The following is a 12972-nucleotide window of genomic DNA, read 5'->3' on the forward strand; positions in this document are numbered from 1 at the left end:
TGATAAAAGCTACAACCATGGGTTGTTTTAGGTTGTATTCTACATGAAATTGCGCACATTTTCATATATAAAACTTTATTTAATGGAATTTAAAATGGTGCAAACATTACCCGACAATCGGACGAAAATATTTCTGATTTTTTTCGGAAGAGTTACTGCGCGGGCTTAAGGAAAAGGTTTTTTTTTTTCATAAATTCACCATAAATCGAAATATTTTGCTAGAGACTTCCAATTTGTTGCAAAATAAAGATAACTGATTTAATATCACTAAAATGTAAGAGTTTTAGCTTACAATTCCGTTTTTCGACCATTTCGATTGAGTCAAAGTTGACGAAAGTTGATATTTTGGCACTTATCGTTATTTATATGAAAATATTTCAAAACTGATAAAAGCTACAACAATAGGTTGTTTTTTGTTGTATTCTACATGAAATTGCACACATTTCCATACAAAAACTTTATGTAACGGCTAATATAAAACTGTGCAAACATTACGACAATCGCACAAAAAAATGTCTGATTTTTTCGGAAGAGTTACCGCGCGGACATTAGGAAAGTTTTTTTTCATAAATTCCCCATAAATCGAAATATTGTGCTAGAGCCTTCCAATTTGTTGTAAAATGAAGGTAAATGATTGAATATTACTAGAATATAAGAGTTTTAGCTTATAATTGCGTTTTTCGACCATTTCGGTAGTCAAAGTTGACCGAGGTTGAAATTTTGGCCCTTATCATTATTTATATGAAAATATTTCAAAACTGATAAGAGCTACAACCACGAGTTGTTTTTAGTTGTATTCTACATGAAATTGCGCACATTTTCATATACAAAATTCTATGTAACGGCTAATATAAAATGGTGCAAAAATTATGTCAAAGTGACGAAATAATTTCTGAGATGTGTCGCTGATGCTTTTTAGTGCAAGAAGAAAGAAATTCGCGCCTGGGTAACAATCGTAAACAAAACAACAGCTTGATTCATGAACTCCCAGCATCCCCCAAGGCGCGTGATTAAAAAGTTTTCGCCTAGTGGGCCTATAACTATTTTTCCGTGAATTTTTAAAAAAACTTTTTTTCGTCGACGTTTCATATGTCGGTTCGGCACCCGACAGACAATATTCGTCAACTTTTAATACATCCAATCGGGGTTAAAGGGTTAACTAAAATATTCTCCTTACACTAGGTAACATAGAAATAGTACAAAGGCAAGCAGAGGGCTCTCCTTACGGCCTTTATTGACCTACTATGAGATTCAGAGCCTTGGTCCTGGTGTTTTTCCAAAATAACTTTTTCTGTGCATTTGACAAAGATATTACTTAGCCATAGTATACTTTACACCCCTACCAAATTTTTGGCAGCATTCTTTATTACTTATATTAGGAAAAAGTATATTCATAAGAGTAAAATAAAGTAGCCGAAGCCAGTGGTGGAACACACTAATGTATGGGTTCAAAGTTACATGTGACGTAGACATCCTGACTCCTCCCACAAGGTGATACCGACAAACAGCTGTCTCTGAAATTCTGAATGAATATTCGTACCTTGTAAAGGCTTCAAGAATGTTGGCTATTTTAAGTCAATGTCCCCTTGGTTGCACGATAGCTTTTATGATTCAACTTGCACAACTGTTTAAAAGTGAGGAGGCCAGTGGCAAACCCTACGTAAGCTTGAACAGGTAAATTAATAATAGGGTCCTTTTTTGGGTAAGGAGTACACCTGCACATCCAAGGCTACCAATTCTTCATCATTTGTCGACATCCATAAGGTGAAGAAAGATAATAATATATGCACTATACAGTGGGGCCTCGCTTAGTCGCGGATCAGCAATCACAGATTCAGTTAAACACAGATTTTTCCTTGGACCACTTCTCAGTCTATATCGCTGGTATGAATCCATGGTAGGCTAAGCCTCGTCCGGTTCCGATAACGAACAAATGCATGAACAGATTCACATTATGATATTAACTGACAATAAAGGTAATAAAACCATCTTCACCTTATATATTATTGGCATATCTTCATAATATATAGCCTATTCATGGAATAATTCCACATCATTGACATCAACTTGTAGTTGAGTGGCCAGCAGAAATGTAAACATTTAGTTACACTTAACAGCATCTTTGTCATTCTTAACCTTTTAGAAATGTTAATAGTAGTAGCGTAATTACAGTAGTAATAACATTTAGGAAAACATTAATTTTCAATTTGAACTTCATTATTGTTTTGGTATAACGTAATCAACTTCTCTGAACACTGCAGTCATACAAACGATAATTGTCATAGATTATCGTATTGTTGTTTCCGATCGGCGACGAAGCGTAAACGTAATAAAACCATTTTTACCTTATATATTATTGTCATATATTCGTAATAAAACGCATATCTTATATATTATTGGCATATCTTCATAATAAAAAGCCTCTTCTAGGAATAATTCCTTGGGGAATGCATTTTTCAAAAGACAAAAATACACTATGTTTACAGCATGCAATGATTACTTTATTTTGATGCGATTACATTAATATTACAGTATGGTACTCTAAGCAGTACAGTAACTATTTTTTATCATAAATGTATATTTATTCAAGAAAAAAAATATGTATGGCCACCGTGACGTCACCAAACCTAGTCTCGTTCTACTATCTTTACACAATGTGATAGTGGTTACACCATTCTACAAACTACCAATGTATTTTTACGTAAGTATCCTCTAAATTTTGTCATAAATCACTTTATTTACTTTTTTGTGGAGCCCAAATACTATGAATATCCCGGAAAATTAATGAAATCGCGAATTTTATCATAGAGCAAGATTCATTAATTACAGTGTTTTCTTCTTTTCATGACTAAATGCATTTTTAGGATACACTCATTTACAAATTTTCAAATACTATGAATGTAAATAGCAAAATCTCTCTCTCTCTCTCTCTCTCTCTCTCTTATCACTTACAGAAAAAACTATAATACTGATCTATTATTATCGTAATAAAAGAACAAAATGGTCCACGACATTTGTAGGTACATGTGTTGCCATATTTTTATTCTTTCTGTGATTTACTAAACTGCTTCAATACAACTTTTATAGTTGACTCAATGATTATCACATTATAACAGTATACAAGAGAATATCTTATCACTATCCATGTTTCATTTCTTATCACCATAAAAGGGATTTTGACGTAGGAAAAATCTATTTCTGGGCGAGGAAGCCATGTCGCCCAGTGAAATACGTTCCTTTAGCGCAATTTCTAAGGTCACGTCTGGCAAGGTCTCTTAACTCCTTAGTGATGACCGAGACAGCGGCTCTTGAGTACGCACAGGAGCCACTGTTTAAGGTTATCGCAAAGTCATTACTGTTGAGCATGCAATGCGATCTGTATGATTTTGAGGTGGCTAGGAGAAATTGCAGGAAGCATGCCCTATCCGAAGCTACGATTAGGCATGAACCGAACAAGCTTCTGGCTTCCTCAATTATGTTATTCTCGAGCTAAGCTGGTAACAGTACTCTTGTCCTAAGCTGCTCTCTCAAGCTATTCAACAGTTACTCTCATCCCAAGCTGCTCTCTCTCTCTCTCTCTCTCTCTCAATGAAATGTGAATTACTGTATCATAATATCATAAACTATTATGTACAAAGTTAAAAATAATAATTATTCCATTAATAAATTCATTTCTTTTAGCAACTAAATTGTTTTCCAAAATAATTCTTTTGGTAATAAACGTCCATCAGCTGATTCTAAACGTAAACAAAAGACAAAAATAGATTTTTATTGCTGTATTTTGCTGTTTAAACATTAATATTTTTTTATCATAAATATGTTCATTCACAAAATAGATATACGATGTACTTTTAGTTTGGTGCAGCAGCCAAATCATGAAATTGAAAGGAATTGTTAGGTAATATACTTTTGTTTGCTGATCTGATGAAGGGGAAATTGAAGATAGGAAAGAATAACTTTGAAACTGTCTTGAATTTAGTTTAAGGTGGTAGTTGAAGACATATTTGGTGCTTGAACTAAAGTAGACAGTTATAAACATTGAAATAGTGGTCTTGGGTGGGTTAATTATTAAAGTAGGCAGTTTAAAGCAATTTTTAGGGAGGGCACCAGGATAACACGGGTATTTACTTATCACGGGGGGTTCTGGGCCCTATCCCCCGTGATTATCGAGGCCCTACTGTAAAGCAATAGTTGTTGATTTCTTAGTAAAATATAACTTTCGGAACAACATTAAAACTCGCAAAACCAAAAAAATAAATGTCATGGGTTATAATACATCACTGAATGACCTCTATAGGTCCCAGTGCTTGGCTTGAAGTCTGAATTCAATAATCCAATCTAATCCTATGCAAATATCTACTTATTACAATGATCATCACTGTCATATTAGGAAAAATATCAAAGGAGTTACGATGAATGCCAAAGTTTTCTTCACTTTGTTAATTGATTTTTAATCATATGATTTTTTCAATGGAGAAATGGGGATAAAAAGGAATTTCTCGGATTACTTGTGGAAACCCTTTCTTCAAGAAGTCTAGCAGTTGACCTCATGGCATAAATCCTATGTATGTATATACTGCTACTACTACTACCACTACTACAAAGTGAAAACAAGAAGTGTTGGTTGTATTTCATTGTTGCCAGAGGTTGGGACTTTCTCACGAATAGCCAATTATCCATCATGAATGAGGGAAGTTAATGACGTCATAAGTTACATCATTATACCTTCAAAAGACATTCCTCCAAGTTTGCTGGCAATGTCTGCAAGAAGTTGGTGTTACTCTTATAATTACCAGAATCATGCAACTCTCGCAATACAGAATACAGTAAAAATTGTAAAAATTAGGTAGGGATGTAAGATACCCTGTGACAAAGTGTCATCTTTGTCAGTTATGTTGATAAAATCTTATTCCGGAAAAACACCAGGACAACGGCTGTGAATCCCATAGTAGTAAAGGTAAATGATAAAGTTCCTAGACAAAAAGTATGGAGAAGTTTGAGGGAGCAGGAGGCACCAGAAAAAAATGAATTATTAACAGAATGTATACAAACGTAACAACCACAGTGAGAAGTATGGTGGGGAAAACTGGCAGCATCTAGGTCAAGGTAGGACTACACCATGGATCAAAGCTGAGCCCATTCAATATCACGATGGATGTAATGACACAGAATGTAAGGGATGAGACCCTTTAGTGTATGTTCTAAGCTAATGACTTTGCTTTGATGCTATAAACTAGAGAGAAACCTAAATAAGTCAAGATATGTATTAGAGAGGGATGAACAGAGACATGCACTAGAGGGGGTTGAATAAAGTCAAGCAAAGATTGAATAAATGACATATGGCATATGAGATGAATGACAAATACCAAGCCACGATTAAGGAGTGAGAAGTAAAAATCAAGAAACTGTTTAGTATCTAGGCTTGATAACAGATGCATAGGGTCATATGGATAAAAAGGTTAACTATTGAATTCAAGTTACTGAATAATTGAGGGGGATATCAGGCATACTTTGCAACAAGTCTGTCCCTATTTAGCTCCAGAGCCAGATATAAAAGGTGGTGGCAAGACTTGCTGAGCTGTATGGGCTAGAAGTGGCACCATGCCCTGTTTGGTAGGGGTGTAAGAATACTATCACCGTAGGGCCTGTGTGTCGAAAAATGCGACTAAAGGGACTGCTGCACCCTTGCAGTCTTCCTTTTTGGTAAAAGGCTAAACCCACTGCTGACAACTGGAAACTGCCACCTTGCATTCTCACTTTTGAGTAAAAGGGGTAGGCCCACTGCTAATAACTGTGGAAGCTGCTTCCTTGCAGGTGGACTTTCTAGTCAAAGGTGAGGCCCACTGCCAATAACTGTGGTTCATGACAGCAAGGGCATGCAGTTGTAAAAACCCCTTTGTCAAACAATGAACTATGCCTAATGTCGTAAGAAATATGAATGCAGCTAGGGCGTCGCCTGTAAGCAATGTGTATCAGAATCCCTCTACTGGCATGATAAATGGGCAAGGGATACCACAGGGTTCACAACTGTGGCCAAGGAAGTTAGTGAGAGTGGAAGATAAGAGCAGGTAAGTGAAACATTGGTACTCGAACAGGAAAAAGTGGCATAAGTAGAGTGTAAATGATAGGCCTTTAAAGATTCCAATAATAATAGGGGACAAAGTAGTAAATATAATAGCATATGCTGCTCAGATGTGGTGCCAAGAGCAAGAGAAAGAATCATATAGACAAGAGTTTGAGGCTGTCATTAAAGAAGTGAGGGAGGAGGAGAAACTAATAATAGGACCTGATATGAATGGCAAGGTGGGAAAAAGAGAAGAGACAGGTATGATGAGGTACACAGAGGCCATGGGTTTGGAATTAGAAATGAAGATGGGGATTATATATTGGAGATGGTTCAGTTTTTAATTGGCATGTATAAACACATGGTTTCAGAAGTTGGATAAGTACATACTTGATAACATGAGGGTGAGGAGTCCAAAGCCAAACAGATTACATCCTGGTTAGAGGAGCCGACAAAAGCAAGGTGACAAACTGCAAAGTGATCTTGGGAGAAGCATGTGTTGAACAACATAAGTTGGTGGTGATGGATTTGAAAATGAGAGGGAGTAAACCCAAAAAGAGAAAGAAGAGATCTAGAATTAAAATTTGGGAACTTGAAGGAGAAAAGGGGGAGCAATTTAGAACTGTGAGAGAGAGAGATGGCTGGAAAGGGGAAATGTAGAAGTTGGACAGGGTAACAGAGTGGAAAATATCTGATCAGACATCGAGGGAAATGTGTGGGGGAAGCAGAGGAACTGGTGGGAAGAGCCAGTGGATATGGAGTGTCAAGAGGAGAAAAATGATGGTGGAATGGAGAGTAAGAATCAAAAGAAAATCAAAAGCATTTAAGGCATGCACAGGATGCACAGGAACGGTACAGAGAAGAGGAAAGAGATGTGAGCAGGAGGGTAGGTATGGCTATTGGAAGGGTGGCAGAGCAGTTGAATAAAAGACAAGGAACAAGAAAAGGAGAAAAAAATATCTATAAAATTTCAAACTTGAGGAAAAGGCAGTGACAGGATTTGGGTAAATTGGGTGTCATCAAGGATAGCAATGGAAATATATTGTAAAGGGATTACGACATTAAGAGGAGATGGCGAGGGTATTTTGAACCACTGTTAAATACTGAAAATAAGAGAGAGGAGAGGGGGGAAGCATAGAGGGTGGAAGGACCAGTGATGGAGATACAGGCAGTCCCCGGCTTATGATGGGTTTGGCTTACAACGTTCCTAGGTTACCGCACTTTTCAATTATATTCATCAGAAATTACTTCCAGGTTTACAACTCACGAGCTAGTCAAGTGGGGAACAGGTGAAGTCTTCTGTTATTCGCTTTCAATTTGGGGTGAACAAAGAATAATTAAACACCTTACGAATTAAGAAACATATATTAGAAGACAAAACTCAAATTGTCTGAAAAAAATAATTCTGCGTCATAGCAGCGGCTGATAGAGCAGGTGCAATGGAACAGAAGACTACAGACTTCTGATATACTGTGGGGTAAGCAGAATGATAATGAATCTAATGAGATGTATCTCTGTCTGAAAATTCTCGCAACGGCAAATGTTGAGCACGAGACATGGGCCTTATGCAAGAATTCTGAGCCAAACCAGAGAATGTACAACTGTGATTGCTAGGCAGAGAGATTTGAATTGGTAGTTAATCCTCGATGGAGGAGAAACAGTACTAAGATGAACAGAATCTCAAGAGCTTCATTTGCGTGAACGAGAGCGAAAGTTGAGCTGAGTTAAATGCAGTAAAAGCTGGTAAGAACTTGCCATGTCTTGCTACGCATCTATCTTCTCTGTGATCAAACCTCATGAAGAAGACCTCCTCCTTTCTCCTTCACATGCTTTGTCCCAAGGAAGAGTGACATCGATCTTGGTACCTGAAAAATAGCCATTCCTGGCTTTCATAGGTGGGTCCAAGCCACTAACGCAGCTCAGTCCCTTCTCTTTCCCTGCGCCACTGTCATGATGGAGAGAAAGCTACCTATCACTGACTGTGGATGTACGACACCCCCCCTTGATTGTAAACTTGGAGAGACTTGTACACTATATCTTGGAGATAGCATCAAGTTCCTGCTCTGGAAAGAGCAGGTGAGCTGAAGAGAGCCAAGTGTTCCCTTACTCAGGGAAAGGATGCAGACTCTTAGAAGTCTCGGGCGAGACTTCTTAGGGGAGGAGAAACTACCTTTCTCTTCTTAGGCTGTGGAAGCCTTCGAAGAAGGAGGTGTCAGATGACGAACACGATGACCCGTGAAAACTTGCAGCAACATGGGAAGGGTGGATGTTATGTCATTGCAAAGGGTCCCGCTGATCAAGAGCAGAGTTCGTTCTGTAGAGCCGAGCCAAGTAGAGTGAGCTGAGCAGATCACCACTACATACGTAATTATGAGTGGTAAAAGTCAGCAGAGAACTATCACTTTTCCCAATTAACTGTTCTCCTTCGAGGACGATGCTCTGAGAAGAAGGATAAAAAGGGATGCTGTGTCTGCAATCTTATGTGTCTGGGACCCTAAGGACCAAGACACCAAGGGATCCAGGCGCTCAGCGAGACTCCAGATTATTGAAATAATTATCGGAAATACCCGTTGCCCCAGTGTTTGGAAATCACAGAAAACCAAATCACTATGAGAACACTAGAAATTCCAAGGAATTTAATCTCTTAGCAAGACTCCCAATGTTTGTAATAACAATTATCGGGGATATTCGTCTCACCCAAGTGTTTGGAAATTGCTTAAAACCTTAACACTTGGAATGCCAGAAATCCCAAGGAATTCGAGCATTTGGCAGGATTCCCGGGTATTGTAATAACAATTATTGGGAATTTTCGTCTCACCCTAGAGTTTGCAGATCATATAAGACAAAACACTCGAAGAGTGCTAAAAATTCCAAAGAATTTAAGCGCTTGGCAAGACTCCCGAATTTTGTCAAACAATCGTCAGGGAGAGGCCCCTCCTTGACTCCTGTAGAAATCAAGGAGGAACAGGCATAAAAACAGTCCTATATGCAGGCATTTAAGACTGGATTGTGATTACAATTCAGCAGAATATGCACTTGAGGCTCCCAAAATGCAAGAACCCATAGGGGACTGCAAATTGAAATCTGTCCAAAGGACAGAAAGAACCAGGGAGAACATAGTCTCTATGTGTTCAAATTCTATGAATCTAAACACCAGATATCGAGACGGAGAGAGATATCTCCATCATTGACAGAAGATCCTCCCTCAACGACGAGAATGCACATCCGGTAGTACCCAAAGATCCTCCTAGGAATGTAGTCCCCTGATGCTGAATCCTGCAGAAAGCACTCTGCAGGATCCCTCCTATCCACCTTGCCCCTCCCGGTGTAGCCATTGGAAGTAGCGGTAATAGGTGAAGAAGACTAGAAGACCTCGCTCGCCTTGCTAGCAGAACTAGCAAGAGAAGCGAGTTGCGAACAGCCATCGACCTGCTGTGATGGCCGCAACACAAGTCTAGCAGTGTTTTCTCGCCCTGAAACGCCTGAGAAGTCGAAGGGAAGGGTTGAAGAAAAATATGATCATTACAAAGAGGAAGATGACAAGACTTCACGGGCTCTCTTCCTCCTCAACTTTTTCCTCTCTAAATTCTGCAAGACTTCTACAGGATGAGGCACATTTACCAGCAGTAGTAGTTAGTAATCACAGGGCAGCTGTGAAGGTGTTGTCCAGCGACGAAACTCCAGGATAATAGCGGCAAATAAATATGATTTTCAGCAGGGGAACAGTACACACACTCGGGGACCAATATCACAGCATGCTACGAGGTTAGGATATCAACACGAAGATATCCAACCATCTACTGCCGTAATCAACTATCACCACTGTTAGCCTGTAAAAGAAAGGTAATATGATTAAGAACAAAAAATAAGGATACTCCTCTCGCATTCAAGGGCATTGCCCCCTGAAATGAGAGGAGATCCCTCAAACATCAACACACGCCTCTCCTGCTCTCTCTCTGTCCAATAAGCTAGCGAAATGATGACAGAAGAGAGGAAATACCGGAAATAAAACAAAAACAAAGGACAAACCTTTGAAGTTCCCCTCGGTAATTTCCAAAGCATAAGTGTAAATTTCAAATGAATACACTGTCTCGCCCTGACGTAACAGGGTGAAGGCAGCTAGCAAAGCTATAAAAAAGTGGGTTTATATATTAATTATTAAAGTCAATTAATTATCAATATCTAACACAACATATATTAATTCAAAACAACAAAATAAAGATCCTGCTGGGAAAATTGTGATCAATGGCTAGTTAGCAAGAGCTCACAAACACGTCTTCATTGGAAGACGGTGGAAAGCAAAGTTGAGTGATTAAGTATAGCAGGTGGGCCTACCCGCCTACCAGATGGTAGTTACTACCTAACCAACTTGTTCAAGAATTTAATGGGTGTATTCTAGCTTACGCTGAAAGTATTTCCTCATGTAAAGGATGGAGGGTTTGTATATTGTGTAGGAACAAAGAATGTTTTCTTTCCAATCATATATCTATACTACTGCCATTTATGCCTGCATAAACAAAGACAATTAAGCAAGCATTTTTATGATTTTCTATTTACAACTGGTTTAGTAAAAACACTTTTGAAATGGCCTTATTTTTTGGGGAATGCACTTAAATCAATTCCAACACCCTCCAGATGTATATAATGAATTATTTTTTTTACTTCATATAGATGTTGTCTCACTTCATATAGATGTTGTCTCACAGTTTTGGAATCCCAGTGAATAAAATTTGCATAACAACACTGCAATCTTAAAAGAGTTCAGAAAAAACTCTTCAGTGACCCCTAGGCAAGCACAGCTATTTGACTTTGTGGTCTTGTTAAATACTTTATAGCAGTAATCATTAATTGAAAAAGTATATCTTAGTTTTACCAGACCACTGAGCTGATTAACAGCTCTCCTAGGGCTGGCCCGAAGGATTAGATATTTTTACGTGGCTAGGAACCCATTGGTCACCTAGCAATGGGATCTCCAGCTTATTGTGAGATCCGAACCGCACTATATAGAGAAATAAATTTCTATCACCAGAAATAAATTCTGATTCCGCGTTGGCCGAGTCGGGATTCGAACTTCGGACCACTGGATTGGCAGCCTAGCGCTTAAAAACCACTCGTCCAGCGAAAGGGAACTATAAACACAAAGCTTGAAGTTGTTGCCTACCAGTACAGAGCTTCAGAAACACCTTGGCAAATGAAAAATACTGTAGTTCTTATCAGAGGATAATTCAATTGACAGCTTTAGATGGGTATATTTCCAGGTACTAATTTCAAAGTCAAATCATGAAAACACCAAAATAAATTACGTAATCATCCTCTGCATTTTTCATGTTATTTCCTTTAAAAAAGATTAGATGGCGGATAAATTCCTGTAAGCACATCCATCGTGTAGACTTTCTTAAAGGACCATACTGAGACTATCATTATTATCGAAGAACTGCTGGCTCATGACTTATAAAGGACCCATCCCTTATCTCAAAATTTGCAGATTCAAGTGTGATTGTTGCTAGTTACAAGAGGGACCAAAATTACTTGATCTTACTAAGGCAAATGAGTTGTGTGCACACCATGAGCAGTATTGTTTCACGGAGTCAATCATTAACTCATTCTACTCTGTGCAGTCGACTCATGGACACTTGTAAAGAAAATGTATTTCTGCTACTCCATACTGAATGTCAAAGCTCAATGCAGCTCACTACACCTTGTCTTTTATTACAAAGAACATTAGTTTATCAAGTCCAATCATTTAATAAATTCTCAGTGAACTGATTCAAAAGATTGTTACTATAAGGATGAAAATAAAATGACAGAAAAGCCTGACTACACAAAACACTCACCAGTTACATTTCCTTACCTTTAGTAATAATGCCAAATATGAAAATATCAGAGCATCTATAGTGGAAGGAGAGCGACCAAAGAAATATTCTCGGTCACCTAGGCGATTTGATAACATGGTTAAACATTCTTGGGCTTGTTTATGTAACTGAAAACAAAATATGTGTTATTAGTTCCATGCAACCAGCTCAACAATATTGCTTATTCAGTCAATCAACCTATTTCCTACTCACCAATTATCCTTGATCAAATGGAAAATAATTTTTATTTACATTATAAATATATGAATATGGCATCCACTGCATACAAATGAAAATTAGAAATACTGTATCATAGTTTCAAAAAATATTTTTCCACACAAACCCTTATTGAACCCAAATCCAGTTGCATCATCCCCAGACACTCTCATTCTGTAATTTTAAAAATGAAGTAATAGGAGAGCCACCAGAGATTGTCCATGCATGAGCATTTGTGAATTACTAGATAATACAAACTATCCAGCTCATTTTATTGCATACGTTAAGATATGGTAGAACAAGAATGAGAATATGGAAGGAGGACAATTCAGCATATAACTGATAGGTTTATATATGTTATATAAACTAAAATTGTTAATAATAAATCAAACTGTCCCTGTATTGCATCTAGTGAAGCATTTGAGGGTTTACCAGATCAAGAGTACAAAGTATTCTCATGGGATACTGTCAGTAAACATACCCCGAGTACATATATTATGGCAGACTGCTTTCACATTATCTCCATAGTTATGCAGTGCAAATACAGTATCAACTAAACATTCAACTAAGGGACAGCTCCTCATGACCCTAAATGGTTACATCTGAGAAAGAAAGAAGCAAATATCTCAAAGCAAGGACTGACTAACACAGCCACCTGCATTCATGAAGGAGATAACCAAGTGCCTCATAAAAGCATAGTAGTTAGTAGGAATGGAATGGGATATAAAATTTAGGCCAAAGGACAAGTGCTGGGACCTATGCGGTAATTCAATGCTGAAATGGTATTTTCATGATAAAGTTAAGTTTCATATATACAAATGAAGTAATCACATAGCTATA

The 12972-nt window shown here is 37.9% G+C and overlaps 1 protein-coding gene across 6 annotated transcripts in view; it reads right to left on the minus strand.

The window, feature by feature from the left end:
* Positions 1–12972, minus strand: part of LOC135210908 (metaxin-1-like) — a 146700-nt gene that overhangs the window by 68905 nt on the left and 64823 nt on the right. For all 6 annotated transcript variants that reach the window (XM_064243854.1, XM_064243855.1, XM_064243856.1 and 3 more), the window contains one exon: positions 11916–12044. In XM_064243854.1, coding sequence (XP_064099924.1) covers positions 11916–12044 — 129 coding nt within the window. The remainder of the gene's footprint in view (positions 1–11915; positions 12045–12972) is intronic.

The sequence above is a fragment of the Macrobrachium nipponense genome, chromosome 4 (assembly GCF_015104395.2).
Source record: "Macrobrachium nipponense isolate FS-2020 chromosome 4, ASM1510439v2, whole genome shotgun sequence".
Classification (NCBI taxonomy): Eukaryota; Metazoa; Arthropoda; class Malacostraca; order Decapoda; family Palaemonidae; genus Macrobrachium; species Macrobrachium nipponense.